Raw genomic sequence first — 27599 nt, forward strand, 5'->3', positions numbered from 1 at the left:
TTCGTTTAATGACGGTGGCATTTTATTGGTTTGTTTTGAAAGTGTTTGCATTTAGTTTTATTGATTTGGGTGGATACACTACCCTCTAGTGGCAACAGTAAATATGACATACTGGTAACTCGTCTAATGGCTGAATCCAACTGCTCCACTGTTAAGGCTACATAAAGTTTTTATTTGGGCTTATGTTTGTTTCTGCATTTATAATTTAATTTAGAAGTGCATATAGAATTTTTTTGTGGGTATGAATGTGTTTGAACGATTTGTTCGGAGCTTTTTTATAAAAAAAAAAAAAAATAATAATAATAATAACAATTAGCATTTTATTGCATTTAAGCTAGCGGACTTTTGCTACGCTAATTAGCCAACAGTTTTTTTGCTGTCCTTAGATCTGCATTTATTTATTTTTTATACAGTTTCAGCCTACGCTCAGGCATTTTATTATTTTTTTCATAAAAGTGTTCTGCATAGTTTGAAGAAACACGCATGAATTTTATTTTGTATTCGCATTTAAAGCTCTTTTAAAAGTGCAATCTTATCAAGCCAAACTAAATATTGTTGCAAGCATAAACACTTGTTTCTTTCCCTTTACATCTCTGAAAATCTATTCTGCAAGGCATTAAATGTTTGTAATCTGATTACTCCATTTTTCAAACCAACTAATCATAAGATTAAAAGATTACTTAAATAATCGATAGCTGCAGCCCTAGTTAACATCCTGTCTTCTTCCTTTGACAGTTTTTACTTGGCGGAGATTTCAATGGCACTGGGTCACCTGCACCAGAAAGGCATCATCTACAGAGACTTGAAGCCTGAAAACATCATGCTCAACAATAACGGTACAGAAACATGGTGTCTATTTGTTACTAGTACCTTAATTTATCAATCCTCATGTAGTAGACAGAGAAGCATAATTGCCATTCAAAAAGAATTACATCATATCATAATAAATCCCATTGCTGAACTAATAAAAATCTTAAACTGTGGTTTAGTTTTTACTGTCTTTACAGCTGTTAAAACATTTATTACATTTGCATGCAAGCTCCAAGATAAATGTGATTTGTGCTTTCAGGGCATGTGAAGTTGACAGATTTTGGCCTGTGCAAAGAGTCCATTCATGATGGGACAGTCACCCACACCTTCTGTGGTACCATTGAGTACATGTACGTCTTGAGTATTACCATAAAGTACTAATATAGTTAGATTGTAGAGGTGCAACGATTAATTGACTAACTATCTACTAAGCGATAACCAGATTAATTACTATTTTGATAATCATTTAGAGACATCGGCTATTGCCTATTTTCCTGACTTACAGACCAAAACAGTAACTCAAGCAGTATAAATTTGGCTACATTCACACTGTAGGCCAATTCCAATTTCTCTGCCCATATTTGATACATACCTGATTTTTTTTTTCATACAGTGTGAACAGTCCAATTCCAATCTTTTTTTTTTTTTCAGATCTGACCTGGCCTCATTTGTATGTGGGTATTTAATCGAAAGTATGAAAGTTTATCCGTACATATCCAAACAAAAACTTTTTGTGAAAATAAACAACAGACACGAATGGGCATTCGTGGACGAAACCGCAGAAAAGACATTCTTGGTAGCACGCGTGAGGTTGTCAACTTAAGAAATTGTTGGCTCTGATCACCAACCATCCTCTGCTACCAAAATGATCGCTTCCTCCGCCCTGCAGCCGGTGGCTCTGGCGAAGGGGGCCACGCCTGCGGGAGTCTGCCTCCTATTTCACGCACTCCTCACTTTGCACTGTAAATATCTTTCACCCAGGCACCTACATACTCATTCATTACTCCGAGGAGAGTTGGAACGGGGCCATACAGTCCCGGCCCGGCTCCCCCATGATTTTAATGCATCACACACTAAGTTTGTGGGATGGATGGGACCTGTTTGGGGGGGTGGGGGTGGGGGGGTGCTCACAGTTACCTCCTCACGGCAGGCCCAGCCATTCCCGCACCTTTTTTTATGCACCACACACATCATACTCCGGACGGGAGTGGGCATGGGTTTGGTGGTACGTCCCCTCTTCACATCCCTGAAGCGGCTGGTTGATTGGGGTACGGGGGGGGGTAATGATGGCTCCTTTGCTGGGCTGCGGGAGGACGGATGGGCTGTGGTGCCCCCCTGGGGCTGGCTGGGTGGGGCCCTGGGGTGGCGCGGCGTCTCCACTTGTCTGCGTGGCTTTCGCATCTTTGGTGGGGCTTGCGTGCGGCTGGATGTGATTGGGCGCGCTCGAGTGCGGGGCCCCGGTGCCAGGATTGGTGATGGGGCGGTGTAGGGTTTGTTGCCGAAGGGCTTACACTCACAAGAGATTGACACGATTACTGGTTTATAGATCACAGAGCTGATTTGTGTACACTTCACCCCTCCCAATCACTTAGCTTATAAACTCTCCCTCCCCTTCTTTCCCTGGTCAACAGCCCCCCCCCCACATTGTGACAACTAGAAATACATCTAGCTGACGATAGCACCAACACATTCATAGTTAGTGTAGGCGTTCAATGTATTTCTTTTTGTTGTTTGTGTTTCTTTTCTTGTGTTTCTTTTCTTCTGTTCCCCCATGACCCCTTCCTGTTTGCTGCTTTGTCATGATGAACTAGGTATGTTGAATGATCACAATGGGAGTATGTCATACTCTCAGTGTGAAACATTAAAACAGTTCAGACCAATCGGACACTTAGACTTCCATTCTTCGTGTCAAATAGCTGAACAGGACGGGTTTAAAAAAAAAAAATGTGTTGCCTCCAGTCGCATGAAATCATTGAAATTGCCACAAAGCATGACAAAAAACCTGTTGAAGGCACCATATTTACTTCCGTAAACACACTTTTACACTTGCTATGTGTGCATGCATGTCACTAAGAGTCACATTTGTTTTTACAATATGAACAGCTAAACAAAAAATAACGGGATTAAGAAAAATTGGGCATCACACCCAGCAGCCTGAATGTAGCCTTAACCTTAGAGGATTTTCTGAATGGTCTTGTTTTTGAATAAAGAAAAGAACTTCATGTCGATTTTGTTTTCCTGCCAGATTCCTCTATTACCATAATTAAACATATAAATAACTGCCTGAATTGTACAGTCTGGTGGAAATGAGTTTTACACCCTTAAGTGCAGTTGCTTTTGTTATGTCGTAACCACTTGCACAATTTCCTCAGGGCTCCAGAGATCCTAATGAGGAGTGGCCATAACAGAGCAGTGGACTGGTGGAGTCTGGGGGCTCTCATGTACGACATGCTAACAGGAGCAGTAAGTGCTCAACATCGCTATGACTTTCTGCTCAGTCAGCCGGACTGTTCACTGAGCTGTTGCCTTGTTCTCCCGCAGCCTCCTTTTACCGGCGAAAACCGAAAGAAGACCATTGATAAAATTTTAAAATGCAAACTTAGCCTCCCGCCTTACCTCACTCAAGAAGCAAGGGATCTCCTCAAAAAGGTGAACCACCACAGCGAGTCTTATAACACACAGTCTGCGTGTGCGCAACATGACATTTTTTCTCCTCGCAGCTTTTAAAGCGAAGCGCCTCTATGCGGCTGGGGGCAGGGCCAAATGACGCTGCGGAGGTTCAGGTATTTATTTCTGAATCATTAGGGACTTTTACCAGGGCTGGCCACACATTTTTTGCCGCATGAGATACTTTTCAACCAACCAACCCGAAATGACCTCAGCGACATTATACGAAAATGTTAGATTTTGCAACTTTTATGGTAAACCTCGAGAATGAAGCTGTATTTAAAGCAAAAATATTTTAAAATGTAGTTAATCTGATATGGTAATAAAATGAAACTTCATTTAAAACATTCATGTAATTATTTTTTAAAAATTTATTCTTATTGATGTTTGTATTGTATAACGATTAAATGCAGTGAAAATGATTCGTCTCATAGTGACATTTTACCATTACAAAAAAATAAAAAACAACTTTGAAACATTTTTAACATTGAGGGGTTTTGAGGAGGTGACCCGGAATTGCCCCAAATTCAACAGCAAGTAACATTAAATCAACAGAAAGTGACCCAGATTTGTCCTAAAAATCAGACGTAAGTGACTGAATACACCAGAAAATCAGCAAGGAATGACCTAAAATCAACAGGAGGTGAACCGGAATTGCCCTAAAATCAAACAAGACATGTGCTTGTTGATTTTTTAAGGAAACTAAATACACAAATTTTCTGACATTTAAAGGTCTAATTAAACCAAATAAGTCATTAAGCACAATCAAAGAAAAACTTAGGTAATCTTATTTCCTGTAGGCAAAATGGCACGTTGTCGTTCATCTCTATGTATTGTATATGTGAATATACTGTATATGTAAAATGTGTATATGTGTGTGTGTGTGTGTGTGTGTGTGTGTGTGTGTGTGTATATATATATATATATTAGGGCTGTCAAATGATAAAAAAATTTTAATCGAGTTAATTACAGCTTAAAAACTAATTAATCGTAATTAATCGCAATTAATCGCAGTTCAAACCATCTATAAAATATGCCATATTTTTCTGTAAATTATATATATATTCTGTAAAATAATTTGTTGGAATGGAAAGATAAGACACAAGATGGATATATACATTCAACATACGGTACATAAGGACTGTAGTGGGCATTTCACTCTACTGTCATTTAAATCTGTCTATGCTGTCCTCACTCCGAAGCGTCTACTTTTTCCAAAGCTAGACAGCTAGTGAACGACACCTTAATAATCAGACTTCTTCCTTTTTCATCTGATTTATTAATAAAATGGCCTCAAACCACTGTCCTCTTTAGACCGTAGTGAAAGTACAAAAAAAAGTACACAAGCATTGCATTAGCAACAACGTTAGCTTAGCACGCTATACAGGTTCACTAAACATAAACAAAAAGCGTCTCATACAAAAAATATAACATTTCGCTTACTAACATAATATGTACAGTCTTTACAACAACCATACTTACGGACAAATCTTGTCCAAGGATCATATAAGCACAACATTACAACGTAGGCGTCAGCCCGAGACGTCATGCAGCCATATTGAACTGGCAAGAAAGCAATAAACCATGTCGCAAAGCAACCACAAGAGTTCGCTGTTAGACAGCACAAAAAAACCTTGCTGTAAAACTTACCAAAAGGCAGAATACTGTCTGAGCGGGACATGTGCGTTAATTGCGTCAAATATTTTAACGTGATTAATTTAAAAAATTAATTACCGCGCGTTAACGCGATAATTTTGACAGCCCTAATATATATATAGGGTTAGTTAGAGTGATCTTGTCTCACTATGACTCATGTATGTTAATAAGAGAGTGTGGGTGATAGGCTAATGGGGCTCTGACATTGTTGTCTCCTCTGCTAAAGCATGCCTGGTTTACCTATATGTCAATCAAAATATGTGTCCAATAGCAAGAAAGGAAATACTAGTAGACTTTTCCCCATTGCCATACAAGGGCATGATTGATCCAATAGCAAGAAAGGAAATACTACAACCCCTAGCAAAAAGTATGGAATCATCAGTCTCGGAAGTGCACTCACTCAGACATTTTATCATGTAGAATAACCTCAGATAAAAAGTTTGAAAAAATAATGAATTTGTTCAAAAGTTCGGCTCTTTAGCAGTCAGTAACACTAAAAGAAATTAGGGCTGTCAAACAATTAAAACATAGGTACTGTATTTGTTTATTATAACAATAAATCAACAAGATGGCATTAACATTATTAACATTCTGTTAAAGCGATCCATGGATGGAAAGACTTGCAGTTCTTAAAAGATAAATGTTAGTACATGTTATAGAATTTTTTATATTAAAACCCCTCTTAATGTTTTCATTTTAATAAAATTTGTAAAATTTTCAATCAAAAAATAAACTAATAGCCCGCCATTGTTGATGTCAATAATTACACAATGTTCATGGGTGCTGAAGCCCATAAAATCAGTCGCACCCAAGCGCCAGCAGAGGGCGACAAAACTCCAAAAAACACAAGTAACAAGTTAGCATTGCACTGTGCTTTCATTTTAATATGTTTGATCAAATATTTTAACATGATTAAAAAAATTAATTACCGCCCGTTAACACGATAATTTCGACAGCCCTAAAAGAAATGAATAAAAACATTGTGGTGGTCAGTAAATGTTAATTTTATAGAGCAAGTGCAGGGAAATGTATATGGAATCACTCCATTCTGAGGAAAAAAATATGGAATCAAATATGGAACGGCACCAAACAAAAGTTCCAGCATCATCACCTTGTCCAATGCAGAGTCTTGATTCTTGACACCTTGTCCAATGCAGAGTCTTGATTCTTGACACCTTGTCCAATGGAGATTCTTGACTCTTGACAAGGTGATGATGCTGGAACTTTTGTTTTGTGCTGTTCCAGTGAGATTTACAAAGATGCCTGCCTGAAGAAAACATCAAAATTCCCTCAGTCCTTGACAATATGGGGCTGCATGTCAGGCAAAGGCACTGGGGAGATGGCTGTGGTTAAATCTTCAATAAATGCACAAGTTTATATTGACATTTTAGACAGCTTTCTTATCCCTTCAATTGACAATTGATTGTCATTTTCCAAGATGACAATGCATCATGCCACAAAGCTAAAACTGTTAAAGCATTTCTTGGAGAAAGACTCATCCAGTCAATGTCATGGCCTGCAAATAGTCTAGATCTCAACCCTATTTAAAACCTGTGGTGGAAATTGAAAAAACTGGTCCACAGCAAGGCTCCGACCTGCTAAGATGATCTGGCAACTGCAATTAAAGAGAGTTGGCACCTAATTGATGAAGAATACTCATCAAGTTCATGCCTCAGAGATTGCAAGCTGTCATAAAAGCCAGAGGTGGTGCTACGAAATACTAGAGATGTTTTGATTGTTATGTCTTTGTTTGTTTCTCGTGATTCCATTTTTTTCTTCTCAGAATGGAGTGATTCCATATATATTTCCCTGCACTTGCTCTATAAAAGTAACATTTACTGACCACCACAATGTTTTTTATTAATTTCTTTTAGTGTTTCTGGATGCTAAAGAGTTGCACTTATGAACCAATTATTTTTTCAAGCTTTTTATCTGAATTTGTTCTACATGATAAAATGTCTAAGTGAGTGGTCGTCCGAGACTAGTGATTCCATACTTTTTGCTAGGGGTTGTAGTGGACTTTTCCCCCTTCCCATACAAGGGCACGATTGACTGACATAATCTGTGAGAGTTATCAGCCAAAGGTGAACAGTGTATGGGGCCTAATGGCTTCCTACTAAAATCAATTTTATATAGAGCTTGTTTTTATTAGGGTTGTGGACAATATCCTAGACTGGTTTGCCAGTCAATTGTAGATAATCTACAGCAGTCAAACTGGTATTAGTCCCATTGATGTTACACGGGCTCCCTCTAGTGTCACAGAATAAATTCCACAAACTGCATAACTACATGACTTGAACTCCACTATAATACATTTCTGCTGTAGTTTCATTGAATTTAACATTGAAATGCATCATTTTGCAATGTATCAATTATTTTTTTTTCTTTTTCAAACACTTAAATACATTTTTCTAATTTGATGTGCAATATATTTCAAACTGTTAACCTTAGTTTTGATTTTCCTATTGTATTTTTAAGAGCATTTCGATTTATTAAGTGTATTTGAAAACATCTAAGAGTAGATAATGGGTATTTCAGTCCATTTAAGATTATTTGGGTCACTTAGGTAGTATTTGAGTACATTTTGGAGTATTTTGTCATGTATATGAGTATTTTATTATACAGGTAGTCCCCAGGTTACGATGGCCTACGTCTCGTGGTTTTTTTGTTTTGTTTTTATATATGTTGACTTATGCTTAGTTATGACTGCGCCACATGTGTTGCTTGTGAAGCATCCACAGGCGACGGCTGTACATAACACCTTTTTTACTGTTTATTGTGCTTTTTCAATTGTGGTTGAATACTTGGGGCGAGTTTATTTTTGTTATTGCTGTATCAACAGCTACTTGTAAAAGCAAATTTAAGTTGCTGTTACTGAAGATGAGAAATCATGAGACTGATTTAATTTCCATTTTATTTTTGTTTCATTCTGCAAGTGTTGATGTCATGAGTAGGCTGAGCAGCTGAATAAAGTCAGCAAACCACACGGACGTCTGACATCGTCATTTCGGAGTTTAGCTCACCGTCTAGCTGGACTTGGCTCCAACGTCTTAGCGAGGACACTCGGTATAATGACATACAGTATAAGCCATATTTTTGGATAGTTTTTTTTTTTTTTTTTAATTTAGAAGGTGTTTTAAGGTATTTAAAGAGTTAATTCCAATTTACGCGGAAATCCGGGTTACATCGCCAGCACACGAATGGAACTCGTTCGTAAACCGGAGACTACCTGTATTTTAATATTTACAGTAGAATACTGTTTTGAGAAGCTCTTGAAGTAGTACGTACTCACTATTTAGATGAGTACTTACTGCACCTATTATTACTCTTTCACATTTTTTTTTTTTAATTAACTAACATTAATTAATTTTTGAACATTTTAAAGTCAGTTATCTGTTTGAAGCCCTTTGGGATGTTTTTAATTATTTATGGCAGTATAAGTAAACTTGACATTTAGATTACTTTTAGGGGGTATTTGAGTACTTCTAAGAGTATTTGGATGAAGACTATGTTGGCCACTCCAAGGGAGTATTTTGAATTACTTTAAAGAAGTAAGTAGATTCAAGAGTACTTTGGTAACCTGTACTAAATAAGAGCTTTTATGTGATGTTTTCAGAGTAAAGTCACATTGTAAAAGAACGCATGCTCCTATTACGCCACTTTTAATTTCAATAATCATTGCGATCCTTAAAGTTCAGTCACAGACATCATCATTACATTACATTACACAATATTACATTATGAAGGCTGTGACTCCAGTATTTTCGAAGTTTGTGCATTTGTTAGTTGTTGTTGGTACACTTGTTTCATTTAAAAAAAAAAAAAAAATTAAACTATAAATCTATCCATTCAAATGAGCCAAACAGTTTATTGTCATCATTTTATTTTAATCATCATTGCGGTACTTGGAGAGCCAAGTATTTAGGTTTTACTCAACTTTTGCGAACAACTGATGTACAATAAACCATTAAATCGACAATACATTTCAACTATTCATGTATTAAGTCAACTATACCATGTGTTAACGGGCTATTGTTATTGTTTCCCCCAGGCCCACCCTTTCTTCCGCCATACCAACTGGGAGGAACTCCTCGCCCGACAAGTGGAGCCCCCATTCAAACCTTTCCTGGTGAGTTCATCCGGCACACGGCGCCGTGTTCCCTGACCCGAAGCCGAAACAATCAACTTGACCGAGCCGCTTCTTTTGGCAGCAATCTGCCGATGACGTCAGCCAGTTTGACTCCAAATTCACCAGCCAACCTCCGGTGGATAGTCCGGACGACTCCACACTCAGCGAGAGCGCCAATGAAATCTTCCTGGTGCGTCTTTGTCATGGCTCATTCCAGAACTGAAGGACATTTTATGCCCCAGCCTTCAAATTTGAAATAATATACATACAATATACAATACATACACATACACAATGTACATACAAAGTACAAAAATACAATTTCTAGAGACCAAATCTTTAAAATAAAAACCTAAGCTAAATAGAGCCATCAAAAACCATGGCAAAACAAATGGCAAATAAGCCTGGAATACCCTCAAAATGATTTTTTTCTCAAATAAAACCATTAAAAATAGAATTGAACCCTTCAACTGCCGCCAATGTATTAGTGCCGTAGTCTCGATGCGCGTGAGGCAACCCGCCCCGGACTTACCTTCGTCACGTGCAGTGCTTCACTGAGTAATAAATTTGGTCACACAGAAAATGATGGTCAACAGTTTGTGAATACACTACCATAGAGGGGCGGAACTGAGGGGGGTGTTGGGGGTGCGAACGCACCTAGGTTTGCGGGTGAAAATTGGGCGTGGTTGGCTGAGTGGCGGGTCAAATAGAAAGGTAAGTTGGTGCACGGAGCTGTCATATAGTTTTTAAGGGCACTTTCACATTAGATCAAGATGACCTGGTTTGATGATCATGCCTGCGAATTCATGACCACTAACGATGATGTCGACCTATTTTGTCGCCGCGCCGCTATGCATACGACGGTGATGTTAGCCCTACGCTGAAAGCGGCGCCTCCCCGCATCGCGCTAGTGGGTAGCGAACCGTAGCAGCTAGCTAACCCGCACAATGCGACATCGACATCATAGACTGACCAATCAAACTGTTGATTTCAAGAATTTTGAACAAAAAATCCTCCATTTCTGAATTACTGAGCGCGTCTATCATCTTGCAAATACACTGTGAAACCTGCGGGCATGTTTTTCCCATTTTCTTTTCAACAAGTTTTGTTTTACACGAATACTGTAATTGGTTCCATCTGTTTAAAGCGTGGTCTTCCTGGAAGCTTCCCCTCACGCTTACGCCACATTGCGTATTCGCCTGACTGCAAATTTCCTCGCTCATCTGCAGGGTTTCACATACGTGGCTCCCTCGGTGCTGGAAAACATCAAGGAGAAGTTCACGCTTGAACCGAAACTGCGTTCGCCTCGCAAGTTTCCGGGAAGCCCGAGGACGCCCGTCAGGTAACAACTCAATTCTTTTCTCTCCTAATTTCTACTTAGTATTCCAACTAGGGGTGTGACAAAATATCGAAATGGTGATACAGGTGGTCCCCGGGTTACGAACGAGTTCCGTTCCTGTGCTGGCGACATAATCCGAATTTCCACGTAAATCGGAATTAACCCTTTAAGTACCCCTAAATACCCACTAAATCTCAAAATAACTATCCAAAAACATGTATTATACACCATATTAATTCAAAATGTAAAAAATATGGTTGCGACAAAATGGCGGACAAGACTCCGGCGTCGTTAAGTCGAAATCACGTTAGTCGGGTACGTCGTAACCCGGGGACTACTTGTATATCGTGATTCTTTGTATCCCAAAAGTTTATCGATATGCTCTAGAAAAGAATCAAGATAACGTATTAAGAAGGTGTTGCTCTTTCAAAAAAGGAAATACCGTATTGGCCCGAATATAAGACGGCCCTGATTATAAGACGACCCCCTCTTTTTCAAGACTCAAGTTTGAAAAAAGACTTTTTGAACACCAAATTCATTTTTTGACAGAAAATAATTACAGTACATCTGAAACAAATGATTATAAAGATATATTTGAGAGAAAAAGCATGTTTATTTTGCCTCATCCAAATCTTAATATCTGAACATTTAAATATGTAAACTAAAGTGCAATCACATTGGTAAATGAATGGCTTCTGGTTTTTGAAATGTAAATAAACCAATCTATTGCGATAAAACAACAAAATTGCAATAACTGCATTAACCATCAAAGTCAGGTCTAACTGTAACTGTAGTCTTGAAACAAATCTGAATAAGGAAAAACATTGCAATAAAATAATGCAAACTGGTTAAACTTGAGAGAGTAGCTGAGATCTGTCATGACAGAACGTTACTCCTTCAGTTCAGCATTTGCTTTAATGATATCTGGCGCCATCTAGCGTTGTGAATGGATATAATGTCTTGACCCCGAATATAAGACGACTCCCACTTTTTCAGTCTTATTTCAATGCATAAAAAAACAGTCTTATATTCGGGCCAATACGGTACGAGCCAACAAGCTGCAATCTTCCACTAGAATAGTGTCTCTGTGAACTCAATGACTGCCACTGATGGTGCTATTTGCCCAATCTATTTAGACTGGGAGGGGCAAATGTTCGTTCATACGAAACCAGAGCGTTCGCAGCCAGTCTTTCCGATTTTTGGGGCTTTTACAGGTAGGGGTCGGCTACAAAGTATTTCAATATCACCTTTTCAATATACAGGTAGTCCACAGGTTACGAACGCGTTCTGTTCCTACGCTGGCGACGTAACCCAAATTTAAGTCGGAATTAACCCTTTAAGTACCCCAAAATAACCCCAAATAAAAAATTAAAAAAACTATCCAAAAACATGTACATATTATATATCATTTTTCCGTCCTCGCCAAGATGTTGGAGCTAAGTCCGAGCTGGACACCGAGCTAAGCTCCGAAATGACGAAGTCAGACGGTGTTGTGGTTTGCTGACCATTCAGCTCCTCATAACATCAACACTTGGAGAATGAAACGAAAATAAAAATTAAATGAAATCAATTTAATCTTCAATAACAGCAATTCTAATTTGTGTTTATAACTAGCTGCTGGTGCAGCAATAACAATCCACACAATTAGCATGTATCAGTTAGCGTTCGCAGGTCTTCAAAAACAATCACATCAACTCGCCCCAGGTATTCCAGCACAATCGAAAACGCAAAATAAACAGTAAAAAAGGAGTTATATACAGGTTAGGCCTGTCGCGATAACAAATTTTAGTGTGCGATAATTATTCTCATAAATTATTGCGATATTATTGCCCCCCCCCCAATTTTTTTTAACCAATTAACAATAACAGTGAGAATACAGTATATATTAATAGATGAAGTACACCTATTTAAACGCGATAAATATTTACTCTTAAATTCAAAAATACTTTTTAAGAAATCACAACTAAAAACAATAGACCATGCCTCTTAAGTAAAAAACAACAATATTGATACCGCACAGAAACACAGAATAAATAAAATGTGTTTTTTTAAAAAAATGGCACTTAATAACTTAAGCATTTAGGCAAATGAAAACTTTTCCCGTCATAACTTCTGCAATGGTGTTCCATAGGGATGCAACGATAGTTAAGTCATGGTTCGGTACGATTTTTTTATACGGGGGACATGATTTTCGATCCGATTCAATACATTTAATGCTCTGTAAAAAAATAACAATTATATATATATATATATATATTAGGGCTGTCAAACGATTAAAAATTTTAATCGAGTTAATTACAGCTTAAAAATTAATTAATCGTAATTAATCGCAATTAATCGCATTTCAAACCATCTATAAAATATGCCATATTTTTCTGTAAATTATATATATATATTCTGTAAAATAAATTGTTGGAATGGAAAGATAAGACACAAGATGGATATATACATTCAACATACGGTACATAAGGACTGTAGTGGGCATTTCACTCTACTGTCATTTAAATCTGTCTATGCTGTCCTCATTCCGAAGCGTCTACTTTTTCCAAAGCTAGACAGCTAGTGAACGACGCCTTAATAATCAGACTTCTTCCTTTTTCATCTGATTTATTAATAAAATGGCCTCAAACCACTGTCCTCTTTAGACCATAGTGAAACAACAACAAAAAAGTACACAGCATTGCATTAGCAACAACGTTAGCTTAGCACGCTATACAGGTTCACTAAACATAAACAAAAAGCGTCTCATACAAAAAATATAACATTTCGCTTACTAACATAATATGTACATTCTTTACAACAACCATACTTACGGACAAATCTTGTCCAAGGATCATATAAGCACAACATTATCAGCCCGAGACGTCGTGCAGCCATAATGAAGAAAAGAAGAAAATAAACCATGTCGCAAAGCGACCACAAGAGTTCGCTGTTGGACAGCGCAAAAAGCCTTGCTGTAAACCTTACCAAAAGGCAGACTACTTTCTGAGCGGGACATGTGCGTTAATTGCGTCAAATATTTTAACGTGATTAATTAAAAAAATTAATTGCCGCGCGTTAACGCGATAATTTTGACAGCCCTAATATATATATATATATATATTTTTTTTTTTTTTTTTTTTTTTTTTGCTAACGAGCAAAAATTAAATTGCCATCATATAAACATGCATTTTAGTGCATAATATTTATGTGCTTACTTCTTACTGATCTGAAAAAAGTTTGTATAAAAGTGCTGAGAACAATCGTTACTGTTTGTAAATTGAGGCAGGGCACACTGTTGATTGCTACAGCTCTTAGCAGCTAGGTTTACTACATGAGCAAGACATCCTATTTGTGGTCCAAATCCATCTGTGTCACGTACTGAATTAACAATATTTGCAACATTATCTATAGTCACTGGTATGGATTGATTTGGCCTTCTTAACTTCCATTCAGTCATGACAGTTTAGAATTCATCGATGTAGTATATGGACTACGTGTCCCATAATCACTCTGGGCTCACGTAGCCAATGGCATGGGACGTAGCACATCTAGTTTGCCATTTCATGATATCTAGTGTGTGCGCGCATTAAAAAAGTTGGCAAGCGCCGCTGAAGTCACGTCTGCTAATTACTACACAACACCAGAATATGACAATCGACTTTCATAAACAGGACGAGTTTGAAGCACAGCGCTTTTAATTTCATTCAGCTGTTCGTTGTCAAAGCGGGGTTGTTCGTAGCAGCCAAGTCGGTAACTATGTTTTGGCGGACTTCGTTGTAAATATCCGGCGTTGTGCCGAAAAATAGCCGCCCCGCGCGAAATGTCACTCCTGGCGGGAGCGGCCACACGTCAACAACACCGGCAAATTAAAAAAAAAAAAAGTTTTTTTTACATACAGTTTGTGGCGTTCAGGTGTGTACAATTGAGTGAAAACAATAGACTGTTTTCCTGTTCAGTATGCATTATCATCACCAAGTGGGTGTTGTCCTTGTAGGTGCTACAATATAATATTTTTTGTTTTTTTTTTTTGTTACCAAAAAGTCACTTGTTCTAAACTTTTCTTGAATGACGTATCCATAAACCTTAATGATTCTTTTATATACTGTATATATTAGGGGTGTGACGGTACGCAAGTCACGGTTCAGTACATACCTCAGTACGGGGGTCACGGTTCGGTGCGGGTTCAGTACAAAAGGAAAAACAAAAAGGCTTTTGAAATCATAGACATCATCACTATTGACGTGTCACTTCGTCATTGTATGCGCAACGCCTTATCAGAGGGGGCCGAGCTTCATTTAGTCATAGCCAAAGACGGCACACGCTCATGTCGGATTTAAGGTTAGATTTATTTATGATTGTATTTAACTTCGAAAGTTGTACCGCATACAAACAGAAAGGATTGTCTCAGGAGTGAATTGTTCGAGGATCCAAGGTAAATATTATATTTTTCGTACCACGCATGCGTGATTGAAGCATTTATTCGCAGGAATTTTCTTCTTTGTTTACACATGGAGGCCACTAATTTTCGTAACTGACTAGCCTCATAGTTTACTTTTAACCAAGAATCAAGACTGTTTTACGTCCATATCTATAAAGAATTCAGGGATTTTAGCATTTATTCACAAGAATTTTCGCCACAAAAGCTCTGTTTACGGCAGGCGGCCGCTAGCCTCATCCGCTAACATAGTAGCATTGTACTTCGTCAATACACGTAAAATAAACGCTAACTACACGGTTTCTTTGCTTTAACCATGAATCAAGACTGTTTTACGTCCATATCTATGAAGAATTCGGGGATTTAAGCACATATTCACAAAAATTTTCGCCAGAAAAGCTCCCCTTACGCCAGGCGGCTGCTAGCCTCATTCGCTAACATAGTAGCATTGAACTTCGTCAATATACGTAAAATAAACGCTAACCGCACGGTTTCTTTGCTTTTAACCAAGAATGTAGACTGTTCATCTATGAAGAATTCAGAGATTTAAGCATTCATTCACAAGAATTTTTGCCAGAAATGCTCATGTTAAGCCAGACGGCCGCTAGCCTCATTCGCTAACAGTATATAGTGTATAATGATAATAAAGGGCTATTCTATTATGTAATAAGTTGTGATTGTATATAGATTTTATTAATAATCTATTTACAAAATATCTATAATTGATTCTGCATGTTTTCCTCAAGTATTAAGTTTCTGATGTTAAATTGAGTGATTTATTAGCTGTTGAAAACTTACAGTAAATAAAAAAAATTAAGTTGCTATTTTGGTCAAAAACTTATGTGTTAAATATTGCTATTGATCCTGAAAATATAGGTGATTATCTCTGCATTTGGTGATTTCTGTGCATCTAGTGTAAAATCTGAGACCTTTATAGCCATTTTAAGTAGTTATACTTATAGAAAAAATAATTAATCGGAATTTTATAAGGGAACGACTTTGAATTTTTTATATGTCGCTGCTCATGGAGACTCATATATGGCTAAGGTAGGTGCCTGTTTTGGTTTTAGGTCAGTAGCAGCTTTGGTTTTGTAAATACTTGAATTTGAAGTTTATGAAAATAGGCCCCCTACGAATCGGCCCTGTTTCCCATGTCATGTCAATAGGTTATGAAGTCTATGGTGAAATTTAAAAACATGTAAAATGTGTGGCCTATGTTTCTTTTTTTTTTTAATGAAAAAGACTGTTCAGTTCAATTCAATCAGTTAATATAAACATATTTGATGTTAAAGACGTTATAGAATGGACCATGTAATAATGTGTAGAACATAAAAAGTGACGTCAGCTACTTTGGCGAGTAACTAATTACTCTTACATCAAGGTAACGGAGTTATTAACTCATTACTTTTTGGGAGAAGTAATTTGTAATTGTAATTTAATTTTTTTAAATAAGATTAGTAACACTGGTTACCATTGACCGCCATAGACGTCCAATCTGTTTGAAGTGGGAGGAATGGCAGCGTTTCACAGCCTTCCTCCCTGGGCAAATGAATTGGACGTCTACTAGTGATAATCTCAATTCAATTTTCAGTCACATTCAACTCCAAGACCGAAATGTTCAACCATAGACATTTTCTTTTCTTTTTTTCCCCTCCTCTAGCCCGGTGAAGTTCATGCGGGGTGACAGTTGGCCGTGGGGATCTGCGGAACAACCCATGGAGGTGTCAGGAACAGAGCAAACGGACACCAGCAGCGGCAGCAGTGGCGCGTCGGAAGCCTCAGCGCCACTGCCCATCATGCGGCCGTCCAGCGTGAGCACGCCACTTTACAAAAATCAAGTCTACCCTCTGAACTCCAAACGACCGGAACATCTCCGGATGAACCTATGACGCTCGGCAGCTTCCTCCTCACTTTTTATTCACCACCTCGGCTGTTAACATCATCAACTCTTCCACCTCTTGGCCTCATTCCAAATCAAAATCAAGCCTTTACTTCTTGGCTGTTGCTACAGTGTCACGGTGCTCTACTTTTGTTTTTTAAATTCCAAGTCAGTCTTTTTTCTTACGAAGCAAGTTATTCTTATTCATGATGAACAATCATACATTTAAAAAGTGTGACTAAGTTGACTGTTAAAATGTCTTTGTCGAATGTAAAAATAACCTCAGTGCGCGTAAGCCAAAAACAACATTTATATTGAAAAAAAAAAAATACTCATGCTGGCCAAGAAACCTCTCCCTCAACAAAACTCATTCATTTAAAATAACTCAGTCCTGTCACGCTCATCAAGAGAACGTACACGTAAAAAAATCATTTACATTAAAAATACTTACTCAAAAATGCACTCACGTGCAACAAAAAACTCACTCATCCAGAAAACTCACATACATTTAAAAGAAAAACCTAATTTACACTGAAATCGTGTTCCAAACACACCCTTACCAAAGTCTACCAGTCTTCCATTCATCAAAAAAAAACTTGCATACACTTAAAAAACTCATTTACACAGGAAAGAAAAATTGCTAGTAAAGCACTCTCACAAGCATAAAAAACACATAATAAAACCCTCATATACACTGAAAAAAATTGTTACAAAAACCCCTCTCCCACTCAAGATAACTCGCAAACCCTTTCGAAAATTAATTTTCACTGAAAATCTTGTACCCCCCCCAAAACTTTTCAGGGTATTTACATACACTTAAAAAAGTATACCTCATTTACACTGGAAAATACTTCTATAAAACCCCTCTCACGCTCATCGCAAAACCTGACACTCATCAAGAAATCTCTCATGCACACTTTAAAAAAAAAAAAAAAACACTCACACACTCTGGATCAAGATAACTGACACACACACTTAGAAAAACTTTACGATTAAAATCTTGTCACACTCATCAAAACAGACATTACACTGATCATGAACGCTCTCACATTACTTGAAAGGGGGAGTTCAGAATGTTTGACATTAGGCTTAATCTTCGGGGAGTTGATTTCAACAAATTTTGTGCAATTAATTAGTCACTTATTAGTTTCGAGGCTCCGAAGTGGCTAAGCTAGCGCGAGTCAATGGGCCTGTCCTAGCATGCCAATTAAAAAAACAACATGAACTCGTGAAAACTACAGATGACCCATGCAATAAATAGTGTTGGCTATGTTTTCAGGATGAAGTTATTAAAATGTAACTATTGCACGTCAATAACTGTAGCATGAACAGCAACATTTGTAATCCAGCAGCTCTGTAGGTAACCGGCTACAAAGCAGAGTGATATCATTTCCAGCGGTGTGTTTATGTCATTGCCAGCAGGAAATATCCACAGTTTGTATTGTTCCTCGTTCTCCATAGGGAATTTGTGGAAACTCTTATTTGCCCATTTCTTCTGTCTGTTTCCACAGCTTCTAAATGCATGTTTCACGATGTTGCGGTTCTTCAGTCAAGACTCTGTAGACTGATGCTGCATTCGTGGATGGTGTGAAGTCGGAGTCTCCAACTTCCGACCAGGAAAAATAACATTGGAACGCCACTTGAACTAGGAGGCATTAGTCGACATTCGACAAAATGTGCTGCCCGTCGAAAACACTGTCAGTGTAAAACTAAATAAGGCAGTTTACGGTGTGGTGTATTTACCTTAGCCTACTCACCAACATCACAGAATGACGTGTCGCTGTATCCGGCTGCCATATTGTCCGTCATTGTTTATCCGTATTCTCAATGGTTTCAATTTGTCGTGCAATTTGTAGTGCACTTCATGGAAGCCCCGGTGCTTTCAGACGCAGTAAACTCATTGGTTGCGTTGCATAAAAGGCGTTATGTGGAAAAGCTTCAGTCTATCCATTCGCCAGATCCATATTTGATGCCTAAATCGATATTTTTCGACCCGCTGTCTTCGCCCTCTCTGCCTGACATCTGCTACCCTGATATCTACAACTATCTTGTCCACACAAAATCAGCCTATTCTCACGAAAGTTTGAAAAACTTTAAGAGCAGCACTCTAAGCAACATTACCCCGTGTGACCCTTCGAATTTTCTAAAATGGCGACAATCAATAAAAAAAAAAGTTGACTGCGATGGCCGACGCTTTAAGGATAGGTGGATATTGGACTATTTCTTCAATAAAACACGCAACAACTATGTCTGCCTCATTTGCAAAGAGACAGTCGCTGTTTTCAAAGAGTTCGATGTGACGCGATAATGATATTACCGAACAAGACACGCTGACATGTACGACAACATTACAGGGAAGATACGCAGCGAGAAATTATAGCAACTTGAAGCTAATTTAATTTCACAGCAGCAGTATTTCGCAAGAGCCCGAGTGTCGAAAGAGAACGCCACAAAGACGAGACTGTTGAAATTATGAATTAAAAAAAAATAATAAAGCAAATGTGACACACAGAAGGGCTTGCTAAAATTTGTTTAAATATATTGTTCTATGTAAATCAGCCAAGGTAGCCCCCCGCATTTTTACCACACCAAATCTGGCCCCCTTTGGAAAAGGTTTGGACACACCTGTTTAACTGATGATCCGTAGACAAGGCCAGCTTCTTTCACTTGGTACCAGCTAAATATTATTCAAAATGTAATGATGGTGGAAGAAATGAGCATCTTGAATTTGAAACTGTATGTTGTCGGCGACTAGCCTCGCAATGATCTTAATTGTGGTTGTCTGCCCAAAACCCTCTAAATATATATTAAATGCATCTTACCAGATATAAAATGACTACTACATAATCTGTGGTAATCGTTTGGAGCCCAGTTTTCTCGTCGAATTGCAGCAGTCATCTCGCTCTCCTCTCCGGGTCTCTCGGAATACGGTAGAACTTCAAGTCTCTCCGTCTATCTTCTCTGTTATTGCAACCAACCGCCACACACGCCTTCACCATTTTGATTATTAATGTTAACGAGCAGAAAAACACGCCATAATAGGAGGAATTTACGTAGCGGGATTGCGTCAACACGACGAGTTGACGGACAATATGGCGCGGAGGCGTGGTTGTGACGTCATGTGAGTAGGGTCTATAGGATAAGTGATTGGGAGGGGTGGAGTGTACACAAATCAGCTCTGTGGTCTAGAAACCAGTAATCGTGTGAATCCCTTGTGAGTGTAAGGCCGTCGGCAACCGACTCCACGCCACCCCATCACCAATCCCGGCACCGGGCCCCCCCACCCGAGCGCACCCAATCACATTCAGCCGCGTGCGAGCCCCACCAAACACGTGACAACCACGTGGACGGGCGGAGGTCTTTTGATGGCCAAAATAAAAAATACTTTGAACGTCGCAAATGGTACCATCCGAGTGGGATAAGTCTGACTTCCCACCTTCCTTGAATGCAGCATGAAAACGAGTGGCCGAAGCACTCCTCTCTATTGTGGCCACATTACGCACCCAAAAAAAATAGCGCTGCAGAAATAAATGAATTACGGCAGTTTGGTGTGAAATTGTTTTGGCCGCATGGGTATTTTGAACAACGATCTGCATTTTGAATTTATTTGATTTTGTTAGAGCTGTTAATATCATTTTTTATTGGCATGCTAGGAAGGGACCATTGACTCTTGCTACCTTAGCCACTCCGGAGCCCTGAAAGTAATAAATAACTAACAAACTGCACGGAATTTGTTGAAATCAACTCCACCGCCTAATTTAACCCCCGCTAACTCGAAGATTAAGCCTAACATCAAAAACTCTGAACTTCCTCTTTTAAAAAAAAATGGCTGCCACTGACGGCGCTAGACATCCAATTCATTTTGACTGGATTGGACCGTCTAGTGTCGTCAGCGGCACTGAAACCACAGCATTCACAGCCAGTCTTTTTTGGGGTGCATTTACAGGTCACTTCCTGTTCATTTTAGGGCATTTACAGATTTGTTTCCTGTTGATTTTGAGTCACTTCCTATTCATTTAGGGACATTCTTGAGTAACTTCCTTTTCATTAACCTAAATGTTCATTTGCTGCCACCCTCCTACTTTAAACGGATTGGATATTTACTAGGAATTGACTCATTCCAATTCACAGCAGAAGGATGAAAATAGCTTGCTTTTCTGTTTATTAGATATAGTCACGAGAGAGTTGAATGTTATTTTTGGCTTTTTACATTTCTCAACACAGAATGTTCTCAACATTCGTGAACCCTGAAATTGCTGCAGATACAGGCTTGAATCAGTACAGGATTGAAGCCATTGGAACCTTTTTTTTTCTTTTGTGACGCTTACATTTAAAGCAACACTATGTAACTTTTCAGTTTTGGTCGATTTTAGCAATGCTGGTGGACAAAGGTGTAGTAGTAGTGTTTTACCTTAAGGAAGACGGCGTTTCCCATGGGGACCAGTGCACACCTGCAAAGTGTCGTAAAATCAATCAATCAAAAATCAATCTCCTAGCCACCTGCAGATGGATTTCTTTTTCCAGGGGCAGTGTGAAGGATGAATTGTAATAAGGTAATGAATCCACTTGTGGCTAAACAATAGCATATGACGGTTAGCAACCGTATCCCACCCAAACTGGGGGGCGTCACGCCAATGAGTGATAGCCGTGCCAATGTTTCTTTTTTGGATATCCTGGTAACCGCCCATATTTATCCCCCTCAGACAAAACTTTTTGTTTCTTTTGTTGCTCTGCTATCTTTGCAGAATTCTCGCGAAAGCGTTCGCATCAACATTGTCTTTATAATGAAAAGAGGAAGTGGTTTATGCCGTGAAGCAATCAGCACATTTGTCAGATCATTTGAATCCCAAACCCTCTTCAAGGCTACTGTAATTTTCAGACTACAAGGCGCACCTGATTATAAGCCCCCACCCACCAAATTTGACACGACAATGACATTTGTTCATAGATGAGCCGCACTGGACTATAAGTCGCTGCTGTCCTCACTGTATTATGAGATATTTACACCAAAAGATATTAATTGGTAACAATTTATTTGACAGCGGCGACATGAGACTGTCAGAAGACCAAATTAACTACCATGAAGCTTTCAACCAATTAGATGCAAGCCTCATTGCTTCAAGAAGCTTCATTTGGCTATCACTGCTCCCTTTGGGGAGAAAGTTAACCTCTGCTGCCACCTGCTATCAACACTGTTGTCATCTAACATGCCTCCTAGCATGCATTGCAGCGCTACAGATGTAAACATCTAATTATTTCTTCAGTTACTGTTCCAGTTGTTTCATTAATTGCTAGTTATGGTATTTGGTAACACTTATTTTGGCAGTGGGGCCATCATACTATAATAAGACAATCATAATTATGACAGGACACTGTCCTGAGCATTAATGAATGCTTATAACAGATGTCATTTAGTGTCATCCGACAAAATGTTTCACTTTTGAATGGGTGTAAAAGAGCATAGCTGGGCATAAATAGAGTTAGTAACATAATTTGCCAAATGAATCTGTCATAAGCATTTGGTGATGACCATGATAGTGTCATGTCATGTTATAATTACTTTATGATGGTCTTATGACAGTCTTATGACGTCACTGTCAAATAAATCGTTACCTATTAATCCAAATATATCAACACATAGGCCGCAGGATTTAAAATGAGGGGGAAAAGTACGGGCCTATAGTCCTAAAATTATGGTACTTAGTGCCAGTGAAAGCGATACAGACCCCCTTAAGAAATAAAACGGTCAAGTAGTTGTCAGACAACATATCACCGCAAATGTTATGAAAATATTTTTAAAATGTTGACTTACCTAGTGTTGCTTTATTGGTTATAACAATTCCCAACAAAACGTGGGAGGAAAAACTGTTAAAGCAAGCCAAATGCTTTCAATTTTGATTTCAAAAGATAGATCAGTGTTCAATTGATTTTCCTTCCATCAGCGTTTAGGCAACTGTGAATTTGGTAGCGTGTTGATTTAGGGCTATTGGCTCACACTATGCAAACTAGGTATTTATTGTCTAGGATTATTTAGTGATAAAATGGAAGAATGCTAGCTATACACGCTCATTATGGTTTTATTCACACTGAAGAGGTCAAAAAAAGCAACCACTAATGCAGCTTTAATGAAAATTGATTATGAACTTCTTGTATGAATTTTTTTTTCCATTTGTTTTCGTGTGTATAATGTATATTACCGATCTTGGCTGAAACTTGAATTTAGTTGTGCTTGAAGCAAAGGACAGCATACAGAAGTAAGAATTTCTGTGTTTTAAATTGGCTTCACTAGTTCTTGATTTGAAAGCGATTTGAGATCAGGATCGCTCGCATCTGTTTCGACACAAAATGTTCAAAAAATGCAAGCCTCCACATCGAGATGTTTTGGACAGTGAATTCTATGTTGAGTCTAGCTTTTAATCACTGTTGGGCAGTGAAACGAAATGAGTGTAAAATGAGTGAACGGTACATCTGCTTCTGAAGATGTTTTTGTTTTTTTTAATATGTGAGATTTTCTTAAATAAACATGAAAATTGAGTTGTCTTGAAGCACATTATTGGTCATTCCGAGAAAGATTTGGCAAAGTCACCCTCACTTGGTAGGGCTACATAGTGAAAATAGGGGTTGGCTGTCACAATAAAAGACATCCTGTCACAATGGGGATATTGTGAAGTTCAACAGAACACATCAATTCTTCAGGTTATTGTGTAAAAGCGAGACCACATTGCAGTGAAAAAGTCATTTAGAAGTAGTCAACACTAAATGAGTCCACAACTGATTAACATCTTGGCTGAGCTCGGGGCTCAGCAACCTGCAGCTCTTTAGTGCTGCCTTAGTGCCTCCCAGGGGCTTTTTGAAAAATTTTTCAAAATGGAAAAAGGTGGGTGAGGGAAACATACGTTTAGTTTATACAGTACCTGACAAAAGTGGACCCGAAGTGTCCCTCTATTAGGGTTGTTCCGATCATGTTTTTTTGCTCCCGATCGTTTTAGTTTGAGTATCTGCCGATCCCGATATTTCCCGATCCGATTGCTTTATTTTGCTCCCGATTCAATTCCAATCATTCCCGATAATTTTTCCCGATCATATACATTTTGGCAATGCATTAAGAAAAAAATGAATAAAACTCGGACGAATATATACATTCAACATACAGTACACAAGTACTGTATTTGTTTATTATGACAATAAATCCTCAAGATGGCATTTACATTATTAACATTCTTTCTATGAGAGGGATCCACGGATAGAAAGACTTGTGACTTTGTATATTGTGACTAAATATTGCCATCTAGTGTATTTGTTGAACTCGCAGTAAATGATACTGTGGCCATGCCCAAATGCATGATGGGAAGTGGAACCATGACTGTGCGCAGTGCTACCAATTGATATATCTTCTCTGCGTTGGGAAATAACATAAGGTGTTAAGAAAAAGGATAAATTGCTACCTTGCTTCCCCACATTGCTTCCCATGATATTTCTAATCGTAGGGAGAGGGACTGTAAGGCTTTAGCCAATTAAAAAAAGGCTCCAAAGGCTGCCAAAATTCACTCTACTCATTTTACGCTGCCTTTTATCTCTCTATATAGGTAAAACGGCGCCTTTAAAGATTGAGCGCGACAATGCGTGAGTGGGTCGTGCAGCGCATGCATTAATTGCGTTAAATATTTTAACGTGATACATTTTCTAAAAAATTAATTACTACCGTTATTGGGATAAATCTGATAATCCTACCTTAAACCTAAACTAAAGACTCGAGATGAGTGTAACATATTATGTCTGTAACGTTAAATACAATTAGAAAATGATTTAATTAAAAAATATATATATATTAAAAAAAGGCATGGCCAATATTTTTTTGCCGATTCCGATACTTTGAAAATGACGTGATCGGACCCAATCGATCGGCATGTATATAATCAATATTTTCTTACGAGAAATGGATCATTTGAATCCCAACAGGTTTTGGAATAACATTTCAGTGCCAAACAAAACTGTTGAAAAGTGTTCTGATGTTTACAGCTTGGTAAAGCCCATTGAGTCAATTTTTGCAAAGTCTTGTCGCCTTGTCAAATGATGCACACAATCCCAGATTAGAGCTTCACCTGTTACCAATAATGGATCAATTAACTCTCAGGTGTGTATAAAAAGAACCCCAGTGCACTAGATTGCCACATCAACTGCAACCTGACCTCTGACAAAATGCCTAAGGTTCCTCCTGAGACCCAAGTGTTAATTATCAAGAGCCTGAAGACCAGATCCACTCAGATGTGGCAGACACCTTCAATGTGTCTCAGCGTCAGGTACAGATGATTAAAAAGGGTATGAACAGACTGGAGATATTTTTGACAAGCCCAGGTCAGGCAGACCCCGCAAGACAACTGCTCGAGAGGACCGGTTGTTGGCTGGAAAATCCAAAGCCAGCCCTTTTCCCACTGCGGTACCTGGTCACGTGAAATCCCTGTGTCAACCAGAACAGTCTGTCGAATTCTGTCTAGAAATGGCCTCCATCGTCGAATCAGTGCCCAGAAACCAGCATTAAACAAAAGACAATTAAAAAACCGTGTGGCATTTGCCAAGGCTCACAGCCTGTCAAAAGGATAGATGCTGGAAAAGTGGCAAAAGGTGGATTTTTCAAATGAATCTTCCATTGAATTACACCACAGTCGCCGCAAAAATTGCAGGAGACTTACTGGAGCCCGCATGGCTCCGAGATTCACTCAGAAAATAGTGACGTTTGGTGGTGGCAAAATCATGATCTAGGGTTACATCCAGTATGGGGGTGTGCGAGAGATCTGCAGGGTGGAAGGCAACATAAATAGTCTAAAATATCAACAAATCTTAGCTGCTGTCTTACATCCTAACCATAAAAAGGACAAATTCTGCAGCAGGATGGTGCTCCACCGCATACTTCAATCTCTACCTCAAAGTTCCTCAAGGTAAAGAAGATCAAGATCCTCCAGGACTGGTCAGTCCAGTCACCAGGCATGAAAATCATTGAGCATGTCTGGGGTAGGATGAAAGAGGAAGCATGGAAGACGAAACCCAAGAATGTTGGTGAACTCTCGGAGGCATGCAAGACTGCTTTCTTTGATGTTGCTGATGACTTCATCAATAAATTGTATGAATCCTTGCCAAACCACATGGATGCAAGCCCATGGAATTCATGCAAAATATTAAATTTGGATCTCGCAACACCACTACTTAATTCGCTTATGTAACATATTTTTGTATTTGAAGTATATTTTTTATTCAATTTTCACACTACTTTCTGTAGGCGACAAAACTTTTGTCTTGCCAAAATTTGGCCTTTAGGTCTTCATTAAATGATCAATCTTTTCAGTGAAATAAATATATTTTTGTTTATACAACATCATTTGGGAGGGTCTTAGCTTTCATATGAGCCATTTTTGAAACCAATTGAATAATTAAAAGTCAGGTTATTAGCAATCGTTTCTACAAAATGGATAAGCGACAAGACTTTTGTCAGGGACTGTATAAGGCACATCTATAAGGCGCGCCTTCAATGAATGGCCTGTTTTACAACCATTATCATGTGTAGGGCGCACTGCATTATAAGGCGCAGTGGTAGTAGTGGTTGGCGTTGTTTTGTGTTATGCATCCTCAATATGAAGCTGAGCTAAATGGAATGTCATGCCATTACTGACCAATAGTGATCCATATATAAGGCACATCGGATTATAAGGCGCACTGTCAACCTTTGAGAAAACTGAAGGCTTTCTGGTGCGGAAAATACAGTAATCATAAAGGCTCATTAAGGGTACTTATTTCCCCCACTGTAAATGTTATATATGGTCAGTACTTGTCATGTGAATTGTCCGTGTAAAACTGACTGAAAAAAAATTGGATTGTTATCGATTATATTGCAAGAAGAAGTATTATTATCGTATCAAATCCATCGAATCCGATTGATTTGTAGGCCTACAGTAATAATATAAATCCTTTGACTTGTCAATGGTGTGGCAAATAACCCTAACTTATGTTTTTGGCTAAAAACTGAACCAACAGGAAGCAACTAGCTAGCAAGAGAATGTGAAACAAATGTGTTGCTTTATCCTCATATGTTTTAATGGTAACATTATTTAGCCAGAACCCTACTATGTAAAAGCACATAAAAAGTACTGTAAATGATCAGACACGTAATTATATTACTATTTTACCACTTGCGGCTAGTCACTTTATTCCAAATCTGTGTACCCTGCAATCTGTTTACTGTGTCCTCCATAATTATTGGCACCCCTGGTTAAGATGTGTTTTTTAGCTTCTAATATATATATATGTGTATATATATTTAATTCAAACAATATGGGACCTTAATGGAAAAAAAAGAGAATAATCCAACCTTCAATACAAGTGCATTTATTCAGTGGGGGAAAAAAATCCCACATCAAGAAAAAATTATTTGACATCAAATAATGTGTGTCACAATTATTAGCACCCCTGGTGTTAATACTTTGTACAACCCCCTTTTACCAACAAAACAAGGGCTGGGGACTGAGATGGCTATGGGAGGAGCTTGATTTTGTGTCTGGTGAACCATTTCTGTGTAGATTTGGCCATATGTTTAGGGTCATTGTCTTGCTGAAAGACCCAGTGACGACCCATCTTCAGCTTTCGGGCAGAGGGCAACAGATTTTGATTTAAAATGTCCTGGTATTTCAAAGCATTCATGATGCCATGCACC

General features: G+C 38.5%; 1 protein-coding gene across 1 annotated transcript in view; it reads left to right on the top strand.

The window, feature by feature from the left end:
• rps6kb1a (ribosomal protein S6 kinase b, polypeptide 1a) overlaps nt 1-23400 on the top strand; it is a 38956-nt gene extending 15556 nt beyond the window's left edge. Inside the window, exons 7-15 of the mRNA XM_057820913.1 lie at nt 736-836; nt 1070-1160; nt 3183-3273; nt 3352-3459; nt 3531-3593; nt 9185-9262; nt 9345-9452; nt 10492-10604; nt 16679-23400. Of these exons, the coding sequence (XP_057676896.1) occupies nt 736-836; nt 1070-1160; nt 3183-3273; nt 3352-3459; nt 3531-3593; nt 9185-9262; nt 9345-9452; nt 10492-10604; nt 16679-16907 (982 nt within the window). The 3' untranslated portion in view covers nt 16908-23400. The remainder of the gene's footprint in view (nt 1-735; nt 837-1069; nt 1161-3182; nt 3274-3351; nt 3460-3530; nt 3594-9184; nt 9263-9344; nt 9453-10491; nt 10605-16678) is intronic.
• The last annotated feature ends 4199 nt before the right edge of the window (nt 23401-27599 follow it).

The sequence above is a fragment of the Corythoichthys intestinalis genome, chromosome 18 (genome assembly GCF_030265065.1).
Source record: "Corythoichthys intestinalis isolate RoL2023-P3 chromosome 18, ASM3026506v1, whole genome shotgun sequence".
In the NCBI taxonomy this organism is placed as follows: Eukaryota; Metazoa; Chordata; class Actinopteri; order Syngnathiformes; family Syngnathidae; genus Corythoichthys; species Corythoichthys intestinalis.